Source organism: Petromyzon marinus, chromosome 6 (assembly GCF_048934315.1).
Source record: "Petromyzon marinus isolate PM22_M1 ecotype Great Lakes invasive population chromosome 6, UKy_Petmar_22M1.pri1.0, whole genome shotgun sequence".
Classification (NCBI taxonomy): Eukaryota; Metazoa; Chordata; class Hyperoartia; order Petromyzontiformes; family Petromyzontidae; genus Petromyzon; species Petromyzon marinus.
This window is the reverse complement of record NC_133672.1, coordinates 2249937-2263353: the sequence shown is the minus strand read 5'-3', so window position 1 is coordinate 2263353 and position 13417 is coordinate 2249937. Positions and strand designations below refer to the sequence as shown.

At 52.3% G+C, this 13417-nt stretch overlaps 1 protein-coding gene across 1 annotated transcript; it reads left to right on the top strand.

Moving 5' to 3' along the window:
- The first annotated feature begins 511 nt into the window (after nucleotides 1-511).
- On the top strand, nucleotides 512-13138 carry LOC116939679 (potassium channel subfamily K member 1-like). Its single transcript, XM_032948400.2, has 3 exons — nucleotides 512-2099; nucleotides 11752-12147; nucleotides 12749-13138. The coding sequence occupies exons 1-3, from the start codon at nucleotides 1745-1747 to the stop codon at nucleotides 13033-13035; spliced, it is 1038 nt and encodes a 345-aa protein (XP_032804291.1). The 5' UTR covers nucleotides 512-1744; the 3' UTR covers nucleotides 13036-13138.
- The last annotated feature ends 279 nt before the right edge of the window (nucleotides 13139-13417 follow it).

Genomic DNA, 13417 nt, shown 5'->3' with positions numbered 1-13417 from the left:
GCACCTGCTGGGTCTACCCCGTGACCTCCTGCCGGCGGGCGTTCGACACACGTGGCCTCGACGTACACCTAGGCTGGCACAAGCTCCGTGGTGACGTCACCGCCACTTAGTGGCGAATGGCGCTTGTTGTTGTTGTACCCTGCATATGTGGGGAGCAGTGGTGCTCACGCTGCCCTAAGAACCCATGCGCCTGAGTTGGATTGCCATCTACGGCTATATCCGAACCGGTCGTGGCCCTTCCCCTAGGCCGACTCAGCCGCAAATGCGTGGCCCCACTGGTGCGGTGTGGTAAACAAAATCAAAACCGGGGAGACAAAGGCGGCCGGGGAGGTGGTTCGGCTCGGACGTCCCCTGCAATAGACATCATAATCTTCCACGATCAATCTACTGCTGGATGACGTCTTCCCCCGCGCCAAGTAGCCACGGCTGCATGTCTCTTACGGTTCTAGTCATAGCACCTCGCTCACAGCGGCACATACGCTATGCGGAATTTTTTTTTGCGCGCGTGTGTGTGTGTATAGTACGTGGGTCGCACGTACGCATGTAGAAGGTTGCGTTGTTTTACTCGTAATGAGTTAACTTGGAAACGAGGAAGCGTCCTCCCATCCTCGTTCATGAAGCGACGCGCCGTGGACGGCCGCGTCACGCCGTGACGCTGTGACGCGGGGCTCCATCCTCCTCCTCCCCCATCCTCCTCCTCCCCCATCTCCACTCCCACATCCCCGGGCAAACGCCACCACAGCTACCACCCACGTCCCCTGCATAATTACACACGCCAGCATATCACCCACGCACACTCTCTCTCTCGGTGTCTCGCACACACCCTGCTCCCGGCACACGCGATCCACATCCCCTCCTCATTACGCACAGCAGAGTGTTGCCGCACACACGCCGGCATATACAACCCTCCATGCTCGCTCGCTCTCACACAACACGGACAGACGCGCGCTCGGGCGGAGGCTGTTCCCGGTCGCGAAGGGTTCCCCGAGTTGAAGCGCCGCCTCTGCTGCTGCTGCTGCCTGCGCTGTCCGGTAGGTGACTCGGCGGCGAGGGTCACCTTGCGTCCCGCACAGAAGCCGCCTAGTCAATTGGCAGCCGCGTGAGGATGGTGGTCGGCGGGCTTCGGTGAGCAGCCCGTGGCCACCCACGGGGGACGCGCGGAGAACCTCCCCGTAGCGGCTCTCGAGGTGGACATCCCGACTGCGCTGTTGCTTCACCCCGGAGTATTTCTTGTAGACGGTCGCCGCGTGTGGATTTAAAGGCGCCCACCTGAACCATTTGCCAGGGGCTGTCTCTGGGTTTCGGCATCTTAGGAAGGGCGTGCGGCTTTTTCCCCGTAGAGTCCGTCCGTCCGTCCGGGGACGATTGCGCTGTGGCAACTGCATCGATCCCCTTGCACGGGTGGTGTTGTTCCATGGCGATAAGATCGGAGGTGGCGACGTCGTCTCCTACCAGCGTCGGTGCTGATTCAGCTCGGCCAGGATCAGACGAATAATCACCTCCGCAAAGCGGCACATTTATATCATCGCTAACGTCAGCGGCAGAAAATTTGTCAGCTTCACCGGCAGAAAGCTATCACTTCCATCACCGCCAGCACACGTATTCCCTTCACTAGCAGCAACATCCGTCACCAAAACCACCACCAGAGCCGCCACCACAATCACATCATCCATCCACACTCCCTCCTCCCGCGACACCTCCATCGCATCCCCCCCTCCCGCACCCCCCAACAAGCGCCGCCACCATGCTGCAGTCCCTGGCCACGAGCTCGTGCGGGAGGATTCTGGAGCAGCGGCGCTCGGCGTGTGTCTTCCTGGGCCTCCTGCTGGCCTACGTGGTCTACCTCGTGGTGGGCGCCGCCGTCTTCTCGGCGCTCGAGCGCCCGGCCGAGCAGGACCTGCGGGACGACCTGCGCAGCCTGCGCACCAAGTTCCTGGCGGACCACCCGTGCGTGCGCGACGCCGAGCTGGAGACCTTTCTCGAGAAGGTCATGGGCGCCAGCAACTACGGCGTGTCGGTGCTCAACAACGCATCCGGGCGCGTCAATTGGGACTTCACGTCGGCGCTGTTCTTCGCCAGCACCGTGCTCACAACCACAGGTGAGCGACGGCGCGGTCTGCCGGCACTGCCTCGACGTCCGCGTTTAAGAGAGACAGCAGCAGCAGTAGCAGCAACAACAACCACCGCTCAGCTCGATGGGCCTTGCCAGCTGAAATGCGGTGCGCGGGTTGAGAGAGCGATGCTCAACGCCCGAGCAGGCGCGTTTAGTTCACGGAGCGAGTTTAAGCTGTTTGCACGGCTTGGGTGCTCTGTGACAAAGTGGTGTCGTTTACCTGGAAGGCCCGGGAGATTAGAAGGGATATTTTTATTTTTTCAGGGCCCCTGAATGAATCGGCAACTCAAAAGCGCTTTACACGGCATCTCATGGCACCCGTGCCAATGCCCAGCTGTTCCTGTGCGGTACAAAGCGCATGGAGTGTCGGGTCTTTAGTCTGATAGGAGGAAGTAATTTAACGTGGTATTTTTTTCTCCGCGTAAGTAATCTTTGGAACATTAACACCATAACGCCAGCACATATGCCCTTGAAAAAAATAACATGGAATCTGTAATTTCCAATATGCATCAGACGATGCGTGTCACCACGGTTAATGCACCCCCCAGTAATGACCAGGGTGGCTGCTGGGCACGAACTGCGAGCCTCTGCATGGAGTGGCAATACCTCCCACGTTTGGTTGAGGAGTATCGGGTGACGTCGTTTGGGAAGGTCAATGCGTTGGCAGTGGGTTCATCATCGGCGGCACCTTCTCCCCCCTGGGAATGGACGCGTGCCCGTGTGCATGCAGCTTCCTAGGAGAGCTGCTGCAATGGCCATCGCACGTGTTGCCGTCGCATTACAATCATGAATCCACCTCCATGTCTCACTCGAGTCTGGACAACCCAAGGTGGATGTAAAAAAGAACTCCTATAATTGAAGCTTCAGGATGATTTTTGTCTTTGGGTGGCGCAGTGGTTAACACGTCGTGCTGTGAACCCTGCAACCTGAGTTTAAATACTTGCCACGGCTAAAATCAGTGGTGAGATCTCGCCTGCTCCTCAGCCACCGACTTCACCAATTCACACTGACCGGCATGGTGAAGTATGGTCAAACAATACCCATGACTGATACAGCACGGGGGGCAGCCTTCATCCAACGGTGGATTGACAAAGTGCTGTTCAAGATTGATTGATTTTATATTTTTATTTAATCATGAAATTGAAACCCCCAGTTGCTGCCAGAAATAAAGACCACCAACGGCGTTTGCAGATTCCTGTATTGACCTTCTGTTAGGATGTCTCAAAGTGCTCCGTCCGCCGTGAGTAGGGTGTTCAATAGACGCTGTGATATGAAAAAAATAATACTAGGTTTTACCCTTTCTGGCAATAATACAGTTGTTAAGATGTTCAAACATCAAATAGAAACCTTTTGCAACAAATCGTGTCTGTGTTAACCACACACAGTACTTGTGATGAACATGCAAACAAAAACACGCTCTGATAACATATGGCGTAGTCTTTGAAACGGATTGGTCTACACCAGAGACAGCCTTCTTTAGAGCCTAGTCTCGCCAGTGTCAGACCAGAGAACGCCAAAAGGATTTTTATTTCCAGAAAGGTTAAAACCTATTCTTATTTTTTCATACTTTGACACTGTCAAAAAAGGTCCGATATTAGCCGCTGTGATGCCATGATTTGCCGTCTGAAAAAGCTACCTTTTTTCTCCTCTGTCATGGCCCAAATTAGGACATTACTTACTTTAAAAGAAAACTGAAATCAGAAAATGCTACAAATCATCCTAAATAACAACGGTCCCCGTGTGTGCGACATACTTGCACATGGGCTCTAGGCTGGTTGAATAACAAGGTGGTACAAATCTACGAAGTGCACAAACATTCACGTGTAATTTGTGGCACAGGCAGGGTAGGGCAGGCTTGTTGAGGTGAGATTGCATGAGAAGGAACCACACCATGTCGAGCACGCACACACAGTTTTCACACAAAACAAACTTGGGGCCACCCTGAACAAAAAATTAGCCCATTCAGCAAAACACGGCTTCCTCCTCCACCTACGCAACTTGATCATGACCGCCGCGCTGGCATTAAACGCCGAGGATTGTGCGCTTGCTGATTAGCAGGCATGGAAACATGGCTTTTAGACGGGATAAAGATTCATCCCACCCAGAACGTCTCGCCACGAGTTGTTAACATTTTTTGGGGTTCCCAACCGGTTTCAAGAGTCGACGTATTGGTTTTGTCTCAGCATCACGGCGTTTGTATTATTTCTAATTATTTGTGCCGTTTTGAATAGTTTAGTTTGCTCCAATTGCCTAAGTACAGTATATCAACGTGATTGCGTGTTTTTTGGGTTCGATCAAGTAAATATATAAATGTGTCGTTAAACCCACCACCACCCGACACAGCCAATTAGTAAGGTTTGTCACGTAAACAAAATATGCGAATTCGTTGCTAGTACAGCACAATGGTGTGTTGGAGAGTAAACCTACAAGATTTACAATTCGCGTACGACGTTTCACGAGTAATAACAACTAGCATCATCAGGCGACAGCCAGATTTATCAACATACCACCAACATAAGTTGCGGATAATCGATACGTGCATGATTCGTTTTACATCTCGTGTGAGTGTAAACATCGATTCGTCTCTATACCCATAATAACTTCATAATGTACTTGCTGGCAGTGAACTTTAAAGCAGTGCCCCATTTACTGATTGACGGGCATGGGACGTTACCTTGAGTTGGGATTGGACCCCACAACGATGGGCTGGCACCAACTGCTGACTGAAACATCTACTCCTTGAGTCAGCTTAAGGGTGGTTCAGCAATGGCCATTCTTCACGGCAGGGAGAGAGAGAGTCGAGTGGAAACTTGTCACTTACAGTTGAGGACCACGTTTTACAATGTGCAGTGTTTGTTTACGACCAATATTTTCAACACAGCTGCCAGCACAGCAGGTGCAGCCAACTCAATCTGTGACCTTCTATCGGAGCTTGTGAACCGATGGCATTCCCTGTGGCCGGTGAGCTTGGTTTCTCAAGTCTCTGTTTGTTTAGGAGAAGGTGAAGTGCGTGTCCGTACACGCTCATGGGAACACCTAACTCGTGACGCCACCCTCCATCGGCACTCAAAATCATCCTCCCGAGCAAAGTCACAGGGCGTGCGTGCGACTGGCCTCTAATAACTCCGCGTTGACATCAACTTCCGCGACCGACTGCGGGACCAGCTTGACCGACAAGACGCGACTGGAGCCCTTTAGCGTGCCTTGTTTTATACCGCGTGGCCAAGCGACTATCGGCGAGCGGTCCTGTGAGCAAACAAACGCGACAGGTTGTTAGGGCCAAGGTGCATTCACGGGGGGGGGGCGGTGGGGGGGGCTGTGGTTGGGCAGGGCAGCGACACGACACGTACAGTGCTCAAACCACAATTCCCCATCGCCTGCCCAAATGTAATGTGCCTCGAGTGCTTGCCAAGCCTAATGAGCGTGCCGTAGCGGTGCATCACAATCGGAGAGTCGATGATCATTACTAATTCATGAGCATTAAACACATTACCTGAAATGAGAAGCCTATTTTGGCTTTCTAGGTGATATATATGAGGGCCATTACCTGAAAAGTCGCCTAATACAGTGAGGGAAAATAGTATTTGATCCCCTGCTGATTTTGTACGATTGCCCACTGACAAAGAAATGATCAGTCTATAATTTTAATGGTGGGTTTATTTGAACAGTGAGAGACAGAATAACAACAACAAAATCGAGAAAAACGCATGTCAAAAATGTTATAAATTGATTTGCATTTTAATGAGGGAAATAAGTATTTGACCCCTCAGCAAAACATGACTTAGTATTTGGTGGCAAAACCCTTGTTGGCAATCACAGATGTCAGACGTTTCTTGTAGTTGGCCACCAGGTTTGCACACATCTCAGGAGGGATTTTGTCCCACTCCTCTTTGCAGATCTTCTCCAAGTCATTAAGGTTTCGAGGCTGACGTTTGGCAACTCGAACCTTCAGCTCCCTCCACAGATTTTCTATGGGATTAAGGTCTGGAGACTGGCTAGGCCACTCCAGGACCTTAATGTGCTTCTTCTTGAGCCACCCCTTTGTTGCCTTGGCCGTGTGTTTTGGGTCATTGTCATGCTGGAATACCCATCCACGACCCATTTTCAATGCCCTGGCTGAGGGAAGGAGGTTCTCACCCAAGATTTGAGGGTATATGGCCCCGTCCATCGTCCCTTTGATGCGGTGAAGTTGTCCTGTCCCCTTAACAGGAAAACACCCCCAAAGCATAATGTTTCCACCTCCATATTTGTCGGTGGAGATGGTGTTCTTGGGGTCATAGGCAGCATTCCTCCTCCTTCAAACTGGTGAGTTGAGTTGATGCCAAAGAGCTCCATTTTGGTCTCATCTGACCACAACACTTTCACCCAGTTGTCCTCTAAATCATTCAGATGTTCATTGGCAAACTTCAGACGAGCATGTATATGTGCTTTCTTGAGCAGGGGGACCTTGCGGGCGCTGCAGGATTTCAGTCCTTCATGGCGTAGTGTGTTACCAATTGTTATCTTGGTGACTATGGTCCCAGCTGCCTTGAGATCATTGACAAGATCCTCCCGTGTAGTTCTGGGCTGATTCCTCACCGTTCTCATGATCATTGCAACTCCACGAGGTGAGATCTTGCATGGAGCCCCAGGCCGAGGGAGATTGACAGTTCTTTTGTGTTTCTTGCATTTGCGAATAATCGCATCAACTGTTGTCACCTTCTCACCAAGCTGCTTGGCAATGGTCTTGTAGCCCATTCCAGCCTTGTGTAGGTCTACAATCTTGTCCCAGATCCGTGGAGAGCTCTTTGGTCTTGGCCATGGTGGAGAGTTTGGAATCTGATTGATTGATTGCTTCTGTGGACAGGTGTCTTTTATACAGGTAACAAGCTGAGATTAGGAGCACTCCCTTTAAGAGTGTGCTCCTAATCTCAGCTCGTTACCTGTATAAAAGACACCTGGGAGCCAGAAATCTTTCTGATTGAGAGGGGGTCAAATACTTGTTTCCCTCATTAAAATGGAAATCAATTTATAACATGCTTGACATGCGTTTTTCTGGATTTTGTTGTTGTTATTCTTTCTCTCACTGTTAAAATAAACCTACCATTAAAATTATAGACTGATTATTTCTTTGTCAGTGGGCAAACGTACAAAATCAGCAGGGGATCAAATGCTTGTTTCCCTCGCTGTACATATTTTCAATGTTGAGGCCACACAGTGTTGTTGATGAACGTGTTGAGTCATTAGCAGAGTAAGAAGCGCGTGTGGCAGACTACGGCGCAGGGGTTGGTTGCTGTGAAACCGTCAAATTTGCCATCACGATTCGGGGGGAGGGGGGGGTCTGGATTTGGTAAAAAAAAACGATGACATGCAACGTTTTCGCAAATTAATGTAATCGGGGGAAATGTGATGCATGTATCGCGAGTACGAGAATCGTTTGAAAATGACGCATTGTTACGTGCCGAGAGGCCAGCGAGTGGGTCTGCTGGCCTTGCTCGTTGTGTTCCACTACGTGCTGAAGCAACGAGCTCGCAGCGCGGGTGCCAGCATTCTCCACTGGTTGCGTAAAAAAACTATGCTGGAGTATCTACACGGCCAACGAGCTGAAGATTTGAGCGATGGCCTTTTTTCATCGCGGCCAGATGACGGCGTTTTAAAAATGTGCAGTGTTTGCTGATGACAAATGCCGTCAGCCTGTGCGTCATTACACAACTGCCAGCACGGTCAGCAACTGCCAGCCCAGTAAAGGGACACTGTATCGGAGTTTGAGGGGCCGTTCTGCACAGCTTCCCTCGTGGCTGGAAGCTTCGCGAGCAGCAAAGGAGCGTCAGAGGCCCCCCCGGTATCCTCTGACTTGCCGGCGATTGAAAAATTAATGGTCGCACGAGGGCAGCCCTGCGAATTTGAACGTACGGTCCGGACGCGTCAAATATGTGAGCAATCACGAGTATTATCGTGAAGCGGCTTTTTTTGCTCGGGCAACGGCACGTCAACGGAAGTCTTGATTTAAAACAATCCAGAAAAAAGCAAAAGCCGAGAATTGTGCACGTCCTCGGAGGTGAACGCTTGATGAAGGAGGTTTTGTAAGAAAAGGAAGTTGGGAAAGAGGCCAAGAAGCGGAAAAGAAAGATCCTGGCTTGGTGATTTCAACGGGGGAGTGGGGCACGTACAGTGAAATGGAGAAAGCTCAAGATCGGCTGGGATGGACGGAGATTGTGCCAAGGACCTGGCACTGGGCAGACGAAGAAAACACGTATGCCAACCAATTAGGAATGTAATTCAGATATAAATAAATGGGTTTTTTTTTAAGCAGGGATAATTGTCAAAATAATAATAATTTTGATGTATAAAGCATCCTTTAACAATGTATCTCCGAGTGCCATGCATGTAAAGCAGGGACATTAGTGAGCAGTAACCGGAGAGAGAGAGACTCAAGATAAAAGATGGAGAAACTAGAGAGAGAGAGAGGAGGCCTGGCCTTCAGCCGGGACTTAAACGTCTCAATCGAAAGCGAGTTCGTGACCTCCCAGGGGCAGGAAAGTCCAAATAAAAACCCGGTGGTCACCCCCGGCGCGGAGCCTGGAGCGCTCTGTAGGCGTCAAACGCACTCGATGCACTCGGACTGACTTTTTCATCCACACTGGGATGGTGACAGGACATTCAGTGTTGTGTATATGTGTCGGACCGCCGACTTATTCTGTAATTGAGTCACAGCCTGTACAACTATCGACAGTTTACTACAAATACCACGCTCAGATGTGCCACGAGGATCATTTTGAAAAGGTTGCATACTTGTAAATAAATCAAACTTATTCGGGCTCCTGAAGATTTCGTTTATTAACAAACTGAGAACAGCCAATTATCACGCAGAATAGAAAATTAGAGGCCGATTGGTGATGTAATATATATTTACTATACGCGTTTCTTGCATTATATTGGAGTTGTCCTATGGAGAGACTGGCCCCCTGCCAGAGGAACGTGGAATTAACACCCTGGCTCAGGATCTCCAGCAGAGATGAGCAACCACCGAACGTTCTGTTGAGCCTGGGGGGCACCCGAGCCTAACGTGGAGCGGCATCCAACAGCCGAGTAAAACACCGGCAGTGTTCACGGCTGCCAGTGTCAAGTCTGCATCGGCCGGCCGCACAAAACCCCGAGTGTTACTCCTCCGACTGCCACGTCACTACATTCGACAGTGCAGGCCAAAGAAATCTGCGGGAAACTCCCAGCGCCCCCCCCAGACTCTTCGTTTGAAAGCCAGCGAGTGTGCCAGATGTGACCCCAGGTGTCACCCACACAAAAGAAGTGTGACTGCTGCCCTCTGCATTTTTTTTTGTCCCCACTCAACCCCGCAAACCCCTTTGTCCTGTGGGGCGGGAGGCAGGGGCGGTGGCCGCGCGGAAAACGCAACGTCTCTGCCGGTCGAGTCTGCCGCACCCAGCCGGGCAGGAAAGAAAACGGCTTGGCAGAGGGAACTGGCAGGAAACGAATAGAGAGCAGTTCCTCGGTTATCGTCACCCTGTGGAATACAATCGAGCAGGCATAGCCATGATAACTCATTTACATATTAAAACATTCCAGTCGTTTCCCCACGAGCTTATAAAAATCCCACTGAAACCAAAGAGGTAGTTTCCATTAACCAAGGCTTCGGTGAAGTGGTGGCGTAGTGGATCGTGCACTGAACCATGAACCTGGTGACCTGAGTTCTATTCCCAGCCTTGGTCGTACAAACTCCCATCAACCGCCACGACATGGGGAGGCCTTCGTACAGCAGTGGATTGACCGACAAATACAGGGGCTGTAAGTTTAATTCACCGAGGCGTAGAGCGGGAGGGCCGGTTGTGTAGGTGTCACTTGTTTGAAAGGCGCAATTACTGTAAGGAGGCTGAGCTGTTGAGAAGTTCCATAAGTCATCACGGTGGTGAGTCGGTTGGGGTTTGCGGTCTGTGCTGAACTGCAGCATTTGCTCCCGTCTCACAACTGCAGGCCGACCGGTGCGAGCACGCGGAAACACACACACGGCCTCGCGACCACGCAGGCGATCGGTAACATAGCAGCCTTGCCAAAACCTCAGCGAGCAATCGCCACACCCACGGTCGTCCCCCTTTCTAACTCTGCACCTCGAGAGGCGAGTGTGCGTGTGTGTGGCGTCACTACTCAGCGGTCACCGGGAGAGGGCGCAGTTGTGCGATACCCCGGAAGGTTTTGAAGATCGACATGAATCGCCCCCTCTGTTAACAGTGACCAGGGCAGCACAAATAAAGCATGACCAATCAGAGGAACAACACAACCGGAGACAATAAGGATGGATTATCGAATTGAACTGTGACCCCGAATCGTGACGGTTTCACGTGGGGTTGGTGGGGAGGGTGCTGAGCGCTGGGGGCTCGGCAAGCTGCCATTCTGAGGCCACTCGGGTTGCCACCTGGCTTGATTTTCCCCCAGGATCGTCCTCTTGTCGAGGCAGCTGTCCTGGGAAAATCTGAAAGTCTGCATTTACTGCAACGCTTGGACAGAGCCACGTTACATTCACCACGAGACACAATGCGCTCATATGCAGTTCTCACCTCTTCCGCTGTTGCGAGATATTATCATTACAATTATTATAATCATTTTTATTATTTTACCCATAATATGCCCTGGTGTTTTGTAACTCGGAGGTGGCAATCCTAGAGGCAACATCCAAGACAGCGGTAGTGTCGGGAATCTGAACCATCACAGAGTAAGTAGACATAAACATGAGGCTTGCGAAGCGTGATCGTTTCTATAGGTGAACCGTGTGTGGACATTGTTTGATGCTGGCTGGCTGTGGCCCGCCAGTAGGCGACTGTTAATTTATTCATTGATCTTTACTTATTCACGTGTTTATCATTAATTCACGAGCGCGTCTCGTGTGGTTACGCGTCAGCTTTGGTTATTTTGCCAAACGGCAGCTTCCACGCTAACTCAAACGTCACACGCGACGCGGACATTTTAATTGTCGCGATCTCGCACGCCGTTTTTTAATCTGCATTAAATAAGTGATTACACAGCTTTGCAGAAGGTCCCAACGTGCTCCTGTGGGGGCCACATAATTGGCAGGCCACAGTTTACAAACGCAAGTGCCCCGGAAAGCCCTTGGGATTCTTTGAGGCTCCCAGGTGGTTCCACTCGGTCTCAAACGTTGCTTACCCTAGTGGCTCTCTCCGTGTCCCAGCGTTTCAGTGAAATGACAAAAAAAACAATGCCGCCTGTCGTGAGACCCTGGGCGTGAGTGCAGGCGATTTACGCGACCCGCGTTGAGAGCGGTGGATCTCGTTTCTGGCTTTCTCTGGGCTCGTAACGAATCGCTCCCCCCCCCCCCACTCACTTCAAGAAACAATTTATTGTTTCGTCTTTTTAGTTGTTTCTCTTGTACAGTTTTGTTTCCGTAGCCTAAATGTAACGTTTGCATGGAGCGTAAATAATCGCTTCTCGCACCCACGATTCGGTGCACGAATCGCGAGCGGAATTATTGACATTAGCGACCACACGCATCCAAATGTCGGCAAACTAAGTTCAAACTTCGTTCAAACGCCGCGCGGCAGCTGCTACCGGCGTCGCTCCACCTCAAGTTCCCCCCCCCCCCCACCCAGTGCGTTCACGGCCGTAACCCCTTCGCTGTCCGCGTGCCCCCGCAGGTTACGGCCACACGGTGCCGCTGTCCGACGGCGGCAAGGCCTTCTGCATCATCTACTCGGTGGTGGGCATCCCCTTCACGCTGCTGCTGCTCACGGCCGTGGTGCAGCGCCTCATGGCGCTGGTGACGCGCCGGCCCATCGCCTACATGCAGCGGCGGCTGGGCGCATCGCGGCAGCGCGTCGCCACCGCGCACGCCGTCGTGCTGGTCGTCGTCGTCATCACCTGCTTCTTCTTCATCCCGGCCGGCATCTTCACGGCGCTCGAGACGAGCTGGAACTTCCTCGAGGCGTTCTACTTCTGCTTCATCTCGCTCAGCACCATCGGCCTGGGCGACTACGTGCCGGGCGAGGCCTACGGGCAGCACCTGCGCGAGCTTTACAAGTTCTGCGTCACCTGTGAGTGCCCTCGCGTGGCCGCGGTGAGAGTGAAATAAATGGACGTATGTTTAACTTCTTTCGCACCGTATGTAGCCGACCGCGCTCATCGGAGGTGCGGGGAAAGGAAAAACAAACTCGACACAAAAAAAATCCGTTTTTAAGAAATGCGCTTTCAATCTAGATTACTTAAAAGTGCGTAGCTCCAGTAGCTTCCTAATATCGGAAGAGTGTTCCAGACGGCCGCAGAAGCGCATCTGAAAGCGCGCGATGCGGTGATCCCTGGTAAGGAGATGGGGGGGATGTGTGACGTTGGTCCCCAATGCTTCACGTTCACGTAAAAGAGAGCCACGTTTTAGTTTGTCAGCTCCTGCGCCTTCCAGAGTTATGTCATCCAGCAGCGTTTGTTTGTCAGGCTTGGTTAAACACGCTGGATGTGGATTTTAAGGGGGTTTTCCACCTTCGGAGGGGGGGGGGGGCAGGATGTGAGGGCGACCCCCCCCATTTTCAAAGGTAATCGACCACGACAAAATGCGTCGAATATAATTTTTAGTCGATCAATAAACCTGATCGCTTGATCGTCTCAGCTCTAAAATCTTCTCGCCTTCACCCATCGACTCAGGCTACCTGATCATCGGCCTGGTGGCCATGCTGCTCATGCTCGACACGGTGGGAGAGCTCTCCGAGATCCGCTACCTCTCCGGCATCTTCCACACGGGCGGTGCCGGGGGTGCCGGCGACGACGACGACGACGACCGCGTCGGCATCGTGGACGGCGAGGAGCTCCCGGTGTCCACCGTCTCCGACCTCGCCGCCAACGGCGGCGGCGGCGGCGGCGAGAAGTCGAGCCAGCCGCTGGCGTTCAGCGGCCCCGCCTCCACCTACCACACCATGGGCAACGGGCAGTGAGGGCCGCGAGGCCTCCACGAGGTCCCCCCCCCCCCACGGGGAAAGGGTTCCCCCGCTTGCGGCGTGCGCCATCGCGGGGGGCGGTGGCGCGCGGGGGGCCGGGCGGGCGGGTGGTGCTCGGGGGGGGGGGGGGGGGGGGGAGGTGAGGCCGTGCGACCGTTCACACCGTCCGCGTGCCTCCGCGTCGCCGTCGTGCGTCCCGGGGAGGGAGTGCGTGGGAGAGTCGGACTTTGGTGTCGGGGCGTTCGGCCCGGCGTGGAGGTCACCACGCCAATACCTGCAGTTGTCTTTAATTCATAGTAATTAAATCGATGTAAAAGGATATACAAAGAAATGTAAATCACTAATTTAAGATCATCTCAAAATAGAAGGTTTATAATGT

Coding starts and splice junctions, on each gene's coding strand:
- LOC116939679 (XM_032948400.2), top strand. CDS start 1,745: ATGCTGCAGTCCCTGGCCACGAGCTCGTGCGGGAGGATTCTGGAGCAG. Junction 2,100..11,751: donor CACCGTGCTCACAACCACAG/GTGAGCGACGGC, acceptor GTGCCCCCGCAG/GTTACGGCCACACGGTGCCG. Junction 12,148..12,748: donor TTACAAGTTCTGCGTCACCT/GTGAGTGCCCTC, acceptor CCATCGACTCAG/GCTACCTGATCATCGGCCTG.